At 41.1% G+C, this 14158-nt stretch overlaps 2 protein-coding genes across 2 annotated transcripts in view; both read right to left on the bottom strand.

Moving 5' to 3' along the window:
* Window positions 1–9356, bottom strand: part of LOC125286851 (sodium/hydrogen exchanger 2-like) — a 42125-nt gene extending 32769 nt beyond the window's left edge. The window contains exon 1 of the mRNA XM_048232161.1: window positions 9059–9356. Within this exon, the coding sequence (XP_048088118.1) occupies window positions 9059–9356 (298 nt within the window). The remainder of the gene's footprint in view (window positions 1–9058) is intronic.
* A 2598-nt stretch (window positions 9357–11954) lies between these two features.
* LOC125286644 lies at window positions 11955–13849 on the bottom strand. Its single transcript, XM_048231855.1, has 3 exons — window positions 13561–13849; window positions 13082–13286; window positions 11955–12771 (listed from the first exon to the last, which is right to left on the bottom strand). The coding sequence occupies exons 2-3, from the start codon at window positions 13221–13223 to the stop codon at window positions 12104–12106; spliced, it is 810 nt and encodes a 269-aa protein (XP_048087812.1). The 5' UTR covers window positions 13224–13286; window positions 13561–13849; the 3' UTR covers window positions 11955–12103.
* Between the last annotated feature and the right edge of the window lie 309 nt (window positions 13850–14158).

Below are 14158 nucleotides of genomic sequence, written 5' to 3'. Positions count from 1 at the left end.
TTGTTGTTTGCAAACCAGCTTGGTAATTGTATATCTGTCAATGTTAGCCAAGTGATAGCCAAATAGATATAATAAAAAAGCCGAACAGATAGCCAAAGCTACTGGTCTCCCCGAAAACAAATGCCCACTGCTCCGTTAGCAATGTTTTAATGTTAACAAACTACATGGACGTTTTTGACATATCTTGTCAGGGTTAGCTGAATGCATGGTAACCTAAACTATGCTTACTTGATATCCCGAAAACAAAAGCCCACTGTTCCGATTATATCTATGCTGTTCCTATGATATCAATGCTTCTGTCAGTCAAAGCTTGCCTGTGGTTTTCCCGAAGTTCAGGGGTGTGCATGTGTTGAAGGGAGCTTGACAGGTCAACAACCAGTCACTACTATTAGCTGGCAGAGGATAGTTAGCTTGCTAACTTGCTAACGTTAGATTGTTGGTTCACACAACATTTCAGACATGTTTTATTCCTGAAGGCAACACATTGCCTAACTTATGTTCTGGTGGCGTCGAATCAGTGGGCGTGTTCGAAATCTTCCAATATCTCAACGTGAATTACGTTGTTTTTCCCACCGCGAGTGTGTGCTTTGCCGTCAGAATGTGTGAAAAACATGGATGCCACAACGAAGTACTTTTTATCCAAGAAATATCTTAAAACAGTCATTCATGCTTTTATTACCTCACGTTTAGATTACTGCAACTCACTGTACACAGGCCTCATTCATTTAATCATTTAACATTAATATCATTTAAACAGACTCCAGTTAGTTCAGAATGTTGCTGCAAGACTCCTCACTGGCACCAAAAAGTTTGAGCACATAATTCCAGTTTTAGCTGAGCTTAATTGGTTACCAGTGTTTAGAATTGATTTTAAAGTATTACTTTTGGTTTTTAAAGCACTCCATGGTCAAGCCCTTTTGTATATTTCTGATCTCCTATCTACTTACTCTGCTGCCAGATCACTCAGGTCCACAATCCAACAGCTCCTTGCCATCCCCCAGATATGCCTAAAAACCAGAGGGGACTGAGCCTTTTCTGTAGTAGCCCCGAAACTCTGGAACTCCCTCCCACCCCATATCAAATCCTGTAACACAATTGCCAGCTTTAAGACAAATCTGAAGACACACTTGTCATGTATCTACAAAAGGACTGCAATATACAACGATAGGTGTTCTGTGGATCTTCCTCTTTATTTGCTAACTGAGGTAACATGGATAGCTACAGCCAGTGGTGGAGGAAGTACTGAAACTCAGTACTTAAGTAAAAGTACAAATACACAGAGAAATATTTACTTTAGTAAAAGTAAAAGTACCACAATGACAACCCTACTTAAGTAAAAGTAAAAAGTACCTGCTTTTAAATGTACTTTAAGTATTAAAAGTAAAAGTATTTGCATAATGATTTATTCTCTTAATATCTATATTCTAAAAGGAAAAATCAGTATGGGCTGTGGCATTTTAATCTAGTTAGTTTCTAAGATAGTTTTAGGTTATACTCGACTAGATAGATTTAAGTTAATGCAATTGTGCTTACCATCTGTGGCCCATTACATTCTGACCTACAATTCTAGAGACTGTAATTCTGGTTATCTACTAGGGTGATCTGCTGAGTAATATCATTCAGCAAAACACGAGAGCCTGAAGTTTAACGGGTAGACAAGGGAAACGTCGGGTGGATCGTGAATGCCAATTATGCTGATTGAACAGAAAAGTTGCTGAGAAAGGTGTCTTTATGATGAAGTTCAGTTTCACTTGTGCAGATGCAGACATTGAATGAGCGCTGACGTTACGCCACAATTGTAGGCTATGCATCTTTATTTAATCACATACAATTAAGGAATATTTCCTAATCTGGAAAATGTTACGTCTTTTCCGGCCACCGGTTCATTAATAGTCTACCATTCATTTGTGCCGCAAATGATCAGGCGCGGTGACAGAAGCATGGGCATAGCCTGTAACTTTGCTGATCCGCGGATAGCAATCTCATCGGAGAGGAGGCCCTAACGCTGCAGATAACAGACAGAGAAAGGCACAGAACACAGTTGCATGTACAGTGTAGCCATGGGTCTGGTGAACATAGCCTACCGAATGCAGATGGCTACAAGCTCACGCTTTGCCTGGTCTAGACTAGAAGCTTATGTTTCTAAGAATGCACGTGAAGCCCCAGAATCTTTGGTAGCAACCCCCAGTAAAACAAACGTGTTTGTCAGAGAGAAAAAAACTGATCATAAAATGTATCGTAAAAGGAACGATGGTGTTGTAGAAATGTAGCGGCGGAGTAAAAGTACAGATAATTGCTGTAAAATGTAACGAAGTAAAAGTCAAAACTATAAATACTATGCACTATACAATAAATACTATGCACTATACAATAAAAACAATAAATACTATGCACTATAAATTTTACTTAAGTAAAGTACAAATACATGGAAAATTTACTTAAGTACAGTAACAAAGTATTTGTACTTCGTTACATTCCACCACTGGCTACAGCAGACACTAGAACTCATAACCATGACCTCTCGCTTGGTCTTTTCTCAAGAGAGCGCACCAGAGTGGCACGCTTACCTTTATGCAACGGCAGCCTCCAATAACACATGGGGTCAAGGGTCACATAACAAATACCTTTAACTTTAAATACACCGTTTACTTATTAGTGTATCTCCATACACTACACTCCTCCCCTGAGATCTGAACTCAATACATTTACAGTACAAACAATATACATTTTTTTTTTTTTTTTTTTACAGAACATCTTTTCACACATTACATTGTCATAACAACTGAGTTCACAGATTTAATCTATCAGGCGGCTTCCTCTGCCGCTGCGGCCTCTGAGTACCTTCTGCAACGGAAGAGAGAGCAGTATCACTGGAACCTTCTTGCTCCACTCCCTCAGTGGATTCTGTGACATTTACAGCCATGCATTCGGCACATTTTGAACAACCCTCAATTCATCATCATCAGATTCACTGTACACATTACCATTATCAATTTCCGTATTGATCATTTGATTGACATGCCTAATATACACCTTTCCATACACTTTCACTAGATATGTAACCGGACCCAGTGCCTTTACAATGCACCCAGGCACCCATTTAACACCTTCCCCTCCCCTGTGGTTTCGAACCAAAACTTTTCGCTTTGGTAGGAAGTGTCTGACCTTGTCTAATTTGTCCGCTTGCCTTAATTGTTCACTGTCCTGTTTCTGTTGCATGGAATCTCTGAAACTTGGTTTAGTGAGAGACAACCTGGTTTTGAATTGACGTCTCAGAAACAATTCTGCAGGAGTTTTCCCCGTAGTAGACTGTGGCGTGCTCCTATAACAGAATAAAAATTTGTGGATGCAGTGCTGCAATGTCATGTTGCTACTCTGTCCCTTTTCTAGAGCGGTTTTCAGGTTCTGCACCAAACGCTCTGCAGCCCCATTAGATGCTGGGTGATAAGGAGAACTCTTTATGTGTTTTACACCATTATTTCTCAGGAATGTTTCAAATTCAACAGATACAAATTGTGGTCCAATATCGGACACAAGTTCGTCTGGCAGACCCCATGTGGCAAAGTATCCCCTCAAAACCTCTATGGTCTTTTCAGATGTGGTGCTACTCATCCGAGCAACTTCTGGCCAACGAGAGTAGCTGTCTGTGACCACTAAAAAGTTGAACTTTCCTTTCTGTGCATAATCTATGTATCCTCTGCCATGGGCGATTAGGCCAGCTCCAGTTGTGAACAGGAGCTGTGGCAGGTTGGTGTCTGTTTAACTGACAGGTCTGGCAATTGTTTACAAGTGATTCTATGTCAGAATCCATATTGGGCCACCAAAAATGACTACGGCCTAATGCCTTCATCTTTATCATTCCTTGGTGGTTTTCATGCAATTCACTTAACATTTTTGGTATAACCAAAAATACCTCTGGTATAACCACCCGAAAACCCCACATCACACAGTCTGCTTCGACCGTCAGCTCAGTGTTCCTGATAAAATATGGCCTTAACTCCTCATCTTTCAAATACTTTGGCCAGCCATTCATTCAGTGTTTCACTTAGGGCTGGGACAACGCAAAAAATACGTCGACGCAAAATATGAGCGTTGATTCGTCAAGCATAACGTGTGCTGCTAAATATTTTTAATTTTACACCTTCAGTGTTTTCCATACTTACTGACTAATCTGTGGCTGGGCACCACGAAAACAAAACCGGCCACCACACATTGATGTTCTATGTTGTACTATTTAAGATAAAATAAAATAATTTCATTGAGCTGCACGTTTTACTCACACAGACTTTCCTCGCCCCGCCCGCTCTCTCTCGTAACGAGCCCGCTGCTCATCCTCTGCATGTGTATTTAACAAAATATTCACGGTTGTTGTTGAAGGATTGTTGTTGCCACATAGAAGCACTGCATAGAACACAGTGCACTAAATTGCTATCAAATCCGCTTAGCATCGTGACCATGCTGCGCAAATTTGTTCAAAACTGCTGCATTAAAGTTAAAGTAAACTCTGCTAAGGTCTTATCACAACATAGTACATTGAGGAGACTAAACTAAGTTAAGTTACAGTATGCAATCAAGCAGTATCTAAAAGCTAACGTTAGAATACTGTTTGGATGTCAAGCTTAGCATGCTTACTTACAGCTGCTTGTATTCGTTACTCATGCAGGGCTCATTTTATTGACTCTAAATGTTTGCAAAATCCCGATGTAAATGGAAAAGTGTTTGTCCCAAGGAGAAGTACGAACCGTTATTTGAACTAACTACGTTATGAATGAGAAGCCCCTGGCTGCATACTTGTTATGAATTGCATCCACACATCAGCAGCCGTTTAATTGTGTTAATGTTAATTGCAAGGATTCCCTCTTAAAGTAACAGGCCCTCAATTAGACCTATACACTACTGAACTTTATTGAATGCTACCTATGACTAAGAATGCATTACTTTGCACTTGGATAGTCTTTTATTTTGGAATCTTAAGAGCAATAAACATATATATTGCAATGTTAAAGAATTCATGTTTTTTCATTCAGATATGTAAATAAACATGTATAAGTTGCTATTAGTCAATTAATGGGGAGATAATCGAATCAAACTGAAAAAATGAGTCGTTAGATTAATCGATGCATCGAAAAAATAATCGCTAGATTAATTGTTTAAAAAATAATCGTTTATCCCAGCCCTAGTTTCACTCTCTGTAGTACTGTATCAGTCATTGTCTGTTTCGCGATCTCGTGTGAAGACACTGGTACTTTATCCAAGAAAGAGACCCTAAACACAGAGCTATACTCTGAGTCCCTCTCTTGTGTCTTTAGTGGTAAACGCGATAATGCATCCGCATTTACATGTTGTAAAGATGGCTTATAACGTATGTCATACTGGTATGCTGCTAAAATTAATGACCACCTCTGCAGCCTAGATGCTGCCAACGTAGGCACACCAGTTTTAGGGCCAAGTATCTTTAGGAGTGGTTTGTGGTCGGTGAACAGTGTAAACTTTCATCCATACAGATAGTCGTTAAACTTGCTCACCCCAAAGATAATGCTAAGAGCTTCTTTCTCTATTTGAGAATAGTTGACTTCTGTTTTAGTGAGTGTTCTAGAGACATACGCTATAGGTTTCTCACTGTTGTCTGGGAGCTGATGTGATATCACAGCACCTATGCTGTAAGGCGAAGCATCACATGCCAGAATTACAGGCAACTTAGGATCATAATGTGTAAGCACTGGCGCGGCTACCAGCTGTGCTTTGGTACGTTCAAACGCCTCTTGACATTTTCTTGTCCAGTTCCATTCTTTATCTTTGTGTAAAAGCTCCGTCATGGGCTTAATTTCACTGGACAGGTTTGGTATGAATTTGCCATAGTAATTGAGCATGGCTAAGTATGACCTCAATTTTGTCACATTTTTCGGCACAGGAGCTTTGTCAATAGCCTCAGTTTTCTCTTTAATTGGACACACCCCCTCGGCATCAATTACATGCCCGAGGTAGGCCACACTACTCTGAAAGAAAGCGCATTTCTCTTTGTTAAGCCTAAGCCCATGTTCTTCTAGTCCAGTGGTCCCCAAACTACGGCCCGCGGGCTGGATACGGCCCACCACCAGATTTTGGGTGGCCCCCCAAAACATGTCCGTGGTATATAGCATCTGCCCCGCATGGGAGTATGACATCGTCAAACTATAACCTCCGTAATTTCCCCCATTCATTCTCACATGTAATACTCTTTTTGTCCACTGGTGGTTGTTTTGGCGCTGTTTCTCGCTTGCCATCGAATACGGAATGAAATGTAGGCCTACTTGCAAACAATGTAAGAGGCCTATGCTGACTGTATCAGTGCTCAAAGTATTCTAAAAGTTTATCAATTAATTGCTAATAACTAACTAACTTCTATTCAAGTCATATTTCTGGGACTTTCTGGGATAATTATTTCTATTTCTACTCGTTCAAATGTTCATATAAAATTTACAATTCACAAAGTTCTCATCAGGTGAGTGAAAGTGGTCATTTCAGATGTTTTTGCCAGCACTTCATAAAACTCTCATAGTTTGAGAACTTTAAATTATTTGTAGGATATTGCTTGTTCACGATTTGAGCTGTGTATGCAAAGACACAGAGTTCAGAGTTCACACATTTTGAATATTTCATTTGAGCTACATTTTACACTGATGGCATGATGGCAATATAAACACAGCTAACAATGGTATTAAATTACAGTAGCCTATGATTAAATGTAATGGAATATTCAACTAAGGTAGACTGTTCACAGCACTAAGCTACTGATATACTCTATTAGAGCCAGGCATTTTGAGCTGGCCCTCGGAAGAAAAAGTTTGGGGACCACTGTTTTAGTCTCTGTAACACTTGTTTCAAGTTATGCAGATGTGTATGGGTATCTGTTCCCGTTATCAGAATATCGTCTAGGTGACACACTACGCCATCAAGCCCTTGCAACACATCATCCATAGTGCGTTGGAATATAGCGGCGCGCTAGCGACGGTTGCACACATATAGGCCCGTGTGTATTGATAGTGAGAAACGGTTTACTTTTCTCATCCATTTCTAGCTGAGTGTAAGCCTGTGTCAAATCAAGCTTTGTGAAATGCTTTCCACCTGCTAAGGTGGAGAATAAATCCTGCGGTTTTGGAAGTGGGTATTGATCAACATCAAGCCACTGATGAACTGTCACCTTATAATCTCCGCAAATGCGCACAGATCCGTCTCGTTTCGGAATGCACACAAGCGGCGCAGCCCACTCACTATGTCTTACAGGAGAGATTATTCCCTGTTGTTCGAGCTCGATTAACTTTTTCTCCACGATTTCGCGCAGTGCATAAGGCACTGGTCTGGCTTTACAAAACTTTGGTTTAGTATCCGATGCTACACATAAGGATGCAGTGACGCCTTTAGCGCATCCTAGCTCTGTGCTGAACACTGCTTTGTGCTCTGAGAACACTTGTTCCTCTGGGTCAGATACGGCAACGTGATTCACTTTTGACCAATCTAAATTGAGCACTCGAATCCAATCACGGCCCATGAGCGCCTTACCACGAGCCACTAGCAAGGGCAACAGTAATTGCTGCTTCCCACATTGCACATACACTACGATTTTACCTAACAAGGCTAACGGTTGGTCAGTGTATGTTCTTAATGTAATGTCACACGGTTGCAAGGTCACTCCCTTCAGTTTAGATCGATACAAGTTCTCTGAGATAACTGACATCGCTGCCCCGGTATCTACCTCCATGTAGTGCTGGGCGGTATACCGGTTCACACCGTATTCCGGTGTATATTTTCGTTATGATATGAATTTTTAATATACCGCCATACCAGTGTATTTGATTACACAACGTTTGGAACGCCGCACGCGCGACAGTGTTTCCGACGGGACTTTTTTCACACGCACGCATGGTGCGACTGTGAGGGTAAACACAAAACACCTTAAGTTTTCCCCCTGAAGTATGACCCTTAAGGCTTACTTTCTCCTTAGGTAAGGGGTTTATTTAAGGGTGTTGCACAGAATACCTTAAATTGTTTCTTTAGTTAAGGAAAAACGTTAAGGGATACTGGATTTAAAGGGATTTACCGTCACAAAAATTATATTGAGATTTTTCAACAGTTGTAACTAGCTGGCTAGGTGATGTCGTTAGTTAGCAACCCACCGAGCACAGTGAAGTTTAATGATCTTATCATTCATCTCACCTTAAGAATATTCGCTGAAATTATCCAGGTAGCAAGTGAAGCATGTTATAGACATGAACTGAGCAAAACTAGCTGGCTAGTTAGAAATGAGCCTGACTGTCATCGGTGCACCAAAACTAACTTTTTTGTTAATGTTTTGCCTAGCGAACCGAACCGAAGCTCATGGCAGGCTAACAAGACATCCACATCCACATGAAGTTAACGTTAGCCTTCCACTAACATCATGCAAACCACACAATAACAATAAGGCATGTTTCTAATAGGCCTATTTGTCAGAGTAAGCATATTAGCAGAGAGGTTTTATTTTATATTGTATCATTTTCAAAAAAGTATAATTATTGCAAGTTGCACTACTTTTTGTATTGGTTTTATACAAGATGTTTGTGAAATTTGCACAGTAAAAGTTCTGTATTTTGACTGCAATTGTCTTTGCATTCTGATGCATTAGAATCATGATTGGCTCTTTGTAAACAGCATCATTTTCTGGGGCCATGCAAAACTGCATTACCACTAGTGTGGAGTTATTCATGACAGTAAAATAGACCATCCTTAGTCAATGTACTGCAGCAATTCCTCTCTCAACCTGTAGAAAATGCTGTGAACATCTGATTATGCATGGGAAAAAAATACCGTCATATACCGTGAAACCGTAAGAATTTTTAAAAATACCGTGATATACATTTTTGGTTATACCGCCCAGCACTACCTCCATGTACATTCTAACACCATTACATTTTACCATCACATTGTAAGGCTTCACATACTCACTCACAGTCTTTCCTGTATACAGTCTCATCAGTCCGCTGTTCAGTAAAGTCTCTGGCTCTGATTCGCTAGTTGCGTCTGCCTGGTCCACAAAGTTCACCTCCGGCCCCCCTTAGGTCCGAGGCGGTTGTGCAGATGAATGTTCCGAAAACCGCATCCCCCGGTCCTTTCCAGCGGTGGAACCCTGGTTCCGGCAGGCTCGCTCCAGATGCCCATTCTTTCCACTGGAAGTCTTTGAAGCGGCAGTTCCCTGGTCTGTGTCCTTTCCCAAGGCACCTGTAGCATTCCTGCTGACTGTCGCTGACCTCCCTCTGGTTCCGTTCAGTCCTGGGCTCTCGTGGTCTCCGCACTCCGACGTGGTCTGTTCGCAGATGCACAGACGACCGTCCCCTCTGCATACTGTCCAGTCCTGAATTTGTGCATTCGAAATTGTTCATTAATTCGACCATCTTTTGCCATGTTAGTCCCTCGCCAGTGGTGGCATTCAGTAACTTTCGACGCAGCTCTTGGCTAGATGTTCCACACACAAACTGATCTCGGAGTTGCTCCTCAAGGCTCGCGCCGAAATCGCATGTAGACGCTAGCCTTTCTAGGCTAGCAATGTAATCTACGAAGTTCTCTCCAGCCTGTTGTCGTCGGCTTCTAAAAGCAAATCTTTCCGCCAATATGTTCTTCTTTGCCGTGTAAAAATTGCTCAATGTTTCTAGCAAATTTGTGAGGGAGAGTTCATTGAAACCTTTAGGAGAAATCAAATCCTTCAGCAAGGCAAAGTTCTTTGGTCCAACTACTGACAAAAATACAGCTCTTCTTCTGTCTTGCTCAATCTTGTTAGCAGACAAAAAATGGTAAAAGTCTCTCCTCATAATTTTTGAACGTTTATGCTGCTTCGTCGAACTGCAGTCCAATATCTGTACTGTAAAGTGCCATGGCGTTAAGCAGATAGCCTCTTTTTAAAAAATCTAGCTGCTAATGTTACCGGTCAGGACGGGAGTCACCCGCTGCACATAAAAAGAAGAGGAAGATCCCATCCTCGTCGCCAAAGTTGTCATGTATCTACAAAAGGACTGCAATATACAACTATAGCTGTTCTGTGGATCTTCCTCTTTATTTGCTAACTGAGGTAACATGGATAGCTACAGCAGACACTAGAACTCATAACCATGACCTCTGGCTTGGTCTTTTCTCAAGAGAGCGCACCAGAGTGGCGCGCTTACCTTTATGCAACACAGCCTCCAATAACACATGGGGTCAAGGGTCACATAACAAATACCTTTAACTTTAAATACACCGTTTACTTATTAGTGTATCTCCATACACTACAACACTTTTATTCTCTCGCTTTTAATTCGTTTTAATTCCTTTTTATGCCTTTTTGTTTTATCCTTTGTTTGAAATGTTATATATTTTCCGTATTTGTATATATTATATACAAATATGTGTATTTTATAGTCTTTTATATATATATGTGTGTGTGTGTGTATTTATGTGTACTATATATATAGTCTTTTAATTTATGTTTATGCTTTGTGTAAACCTCTTTAAACTTTATCTTTTTAAATTTGTTTTAAGTATATATACTTTTTGGATCCCGTGAGGGAAATTTGGTCTCTGCATTTATCCCAATCTGTGAATTAGTGAAACACACTCAGCACACAGTGAGGTGAAGCATACACTAATCCCGGCGCAGTGCCTGCAACAACAGCGGCGCTCGGGAGCAGTGAGGGATTAGGTGCCTTGCCCAAGGGCACTTCAGCCATGCCTACTGGTCGGGGTTCGTTCCGGCAACCCTCCGGTAACAAGTCCGAAGCGCTAACCAGTAGGCCACGGCTGCCCTGTTTTATTCTATTTTACATTATTTAACTATATTCATGGGGTCTTGCACACCTGTCTATGTATCTTCAAGGCATATTGATTCTGCCTTCCCTGCTCTAACCTGTAAAGCACTTTGGGTCAACTGTTGTTCATTTAAATGTGCTATACAAATAAAATGACTTGACTAACAAAGGTTAAAATATACGCTCACTAATCTTAAATAACAACTGTATTTGCTTAAAAATATAGTGTAAGACACTTGTGAAAATAAATATGCAGCTTTCAAGTGACAAAAACGACAAATTCCCAAGTTCACATTAAAACTGTTGGACATAAAAAGGCCACATGTACTACAAACGAACTACAACGTGACGACAAAAGTGATGACGAGCCCCTAACTGGGAAACTCTGTTAGCAAAATCTAGCCCCAGTTCCCACCTCTGATTCCCACATGAAGTGACGTGAATGATGACGTTTTCACTGGGAAAAAGGTTTTTCCGATGCCCATGAACGCAACGTGTTGCCTTCAGAAACCCTCCTTATCATAGCCTCTCTGTTCACTTTCAACGTTTGCAATTCGGTTTATCTGTAGGAACTCTATGGATACTTCCGCCAAAGTTGTCAGTGGTTTGAAAATACGATTTCTTTTGACGTGTGTGTGTGCCCGCTGCAACTCGTTATAAATCCTTTTGTTGCTAATGGAAACAATGGTCTCAAAACGTAAACGTAACATAACTTTGCTCCAAAACGAACCAGTTATCAACCACAAATACTGTAGACCCCAGGTTGTTTAACTCCAGAACTTCCCTTTAATTTACTAGATGAACAGGTGACTCAAAAATTATACTGTGTTAGTTATGGGATTTTGAGATAATACTGTTAATTCCTCATTAAAATTCTTGGCGACACATTCTAATATAGCATTTTATCCTCAAATGGAATCTATGAGTGGCAAGCTGAAACGCTCCTACACCAAGCTGAAACACTATGTATGGGTGCTAGCGCCCATCAAGGCGTCGGGACTGAACTTTACTGTTACTGTACCCACCGCTATATCATTGTAATAGGCACTAAAATGGCTTCCTTAAATGTAAACATAGTGAAGAAAATATATTGAAAGAAATGTAAATATCTTTCTTTTTGTTTTATATTATTTATTATACTAACACTGAAATTATGTCAATATAAGGTTAAATGCATTCAACACAGTAGTCCACAACTTGCTCCAGATCAGAGAGACAGGAATGAGGCAGATGACCAAATGATAGTAATGACAGAGAAGATTCTGTGATTTGACATGAGATTATCAAGGCATGTGTAGGTCTTGCATGGGTCACTTCTCCAGCTCTGAGATCCGTAGGACCGGGGAGCTGAAATGGGAGCTGACAGCCCTACTGTCCCCTCCCTGGGTGTGCATGTAGCTGAGCACTAGGCTACGAGCCTCATCCACCTCCAGGCCCTGCTCCAGCGCCACCTGGTGACTGAGCTGCTGAACTACATATCCCGGAGGCAGTGGCGCCAGGAGGCTCCATCTAGGGGATGTGCCTGGCCGTACCAGCCTCTCCTGAAGATACTGACTGTACACCTCCGTCAGCTTGCTCTCCAGGTAGCCGTTCAGCATGGAGTTGGTCAAAGGCTCACCACCCTGGAGAGTGATGCTGCTGTCCATTGCAAGGTAACCGTGGTCCGGTGCAACTGCCTCCAACCTCCGCCTTATGGGGTCTATCAGGGGAAGCGCAGGGGCATCCTCACCAGGTCTGTAGTCATCCTGCTCTCTGAAATCATTGTTCGTCTGCTGTTGGCCCCTTTGGGGCAGACTGGAGCAGAACTGGGTATAGAGACTCGTGGGCTGCAGTGGCCCCTGGGGTGTACATCTGGGGTAAGGTTCAGGGCTGGAGCGGAAGATTGTGGGTTTCGGGATGGATACAGCACCACCACCCATGCTTTGGACTGTACCCAGCTCAAAATCCACCTGCTCCACTTCCTCTTTCAGAGCAACAGCTTTATTGGAAGACAACATTGAAAATACTGTGACTTAAAGCAAACCAAAACCATATATATCATTATTGATCCTTTTTGACCTATTTCAGATATAGGATACAGGATAGGTGTTAAATTCCTTGTGCTATAGGTAGGGGATTTCCCACAGCGGCCAATTAAAAGCCAAGCATATTTACCATCAAAAACAAAATCACAAAACAACCTTTGTGGGCCAAAAAACACTCTCATGTCTCCCCGGGATGTGTTGACTCCGTATAATGTTAGATCAAACTTGAAAGAAAACATGTCCAGTAAAATCATTGGCTCTCACCTCTCTGCGCTTGTTTGTGTCTCTGATGTCCACCTGGCCACTCAAAGTGAATAGATTGAGTAGAAGAAAAGCCATGAGCATCTGGGCCAGACTCTGTGCTGTCTTTATAGCACAGGACTCTCAAGAAACCCTCTGCAAGCATTGGCACGTCCAAATAAACTCACAGAGGAGGTGCAAGCAGAGATGGTGTAAAATGTTGAAGAATCTGTGTGGATAACAGTAAAATGGGCTATAAAATCTGTTTGCTTTAATATTATTGCAACATAATGGCATGTACTCTATCTTTTCATGATCAGCCGTTTGGGTTATGTAATAATGTGGTGGATATTATGCAATGTCATAGCATCTGGTCTAACTTATTAAGAATACATTCTTGACTCAGAAAGCAGCATGTTATTGCGTAAAGCTCAATAATAATTGACTGTATCTTGACTCATTAGGTTGCCTGTAATAAAACACATACCAGCAGACCATCTTACCTGTTGTTGATAAGGTAACAAGATGAATATCACACCATTGTTGACTGTCAGATCTTGGTTGCTTTTGGTCTCTTAATCCATGTCTTAACCATGCTTGGACGGAACAGAGATTCCCCCAGCACCAGAAGGTCCTCTTTCTCCATTCTGAAAACAGGAAGTGAGCACAGCCAGAGCTGTGGGAGGCATTTCAACTTAAACGAAAGTTCAAGTTGTAATGTAGAATCAGAATGACATTTAAGCATCTGCCATGGACTAAACATGTTACTTTTATTTACAAATAAACAAGACAATCCTCCATCACATTCCTTGTAACTTAACTGAACTGAAACAATATGAATGGAAATGTTCCTAATATTCATACACTCTACAAACTGTGTACAAGATCTACATTGAATAGTTTGAGAACTATTATTGAGAAATACTGTATATCAGGAAGTATGACTATCCTTTTTACACTATATAAAACACCCATGAATACTTCAGGTATTCCCCTTAATGCCGAGACAATAATACTTTTTTCCACTCAGAACATTTGGTCGGATAGTTCATGCCTTACATCTGTGTGTAAATGGTGACAATTCTGGGAAAAGTTATCTAC

This window comes from Alosa alosa, chromosome 21, assembly GCF_017589495.1.
Source record: "Alosa alosa isolate M-15738 ecotype Scorff River chromosome 21, AALO_Geno_1.1, whole genome shotgun sequence".
NCBI lineage: Eukaryota > Metazoa > Chordata > Actinopteri > Clupeiformes > Clupeidae > Alosa > Alosa alosa.
Note: the sequence above shows the minus strand (reverse complement) of the source record. Positions and strands in the feature narration are given on the sequence as shown.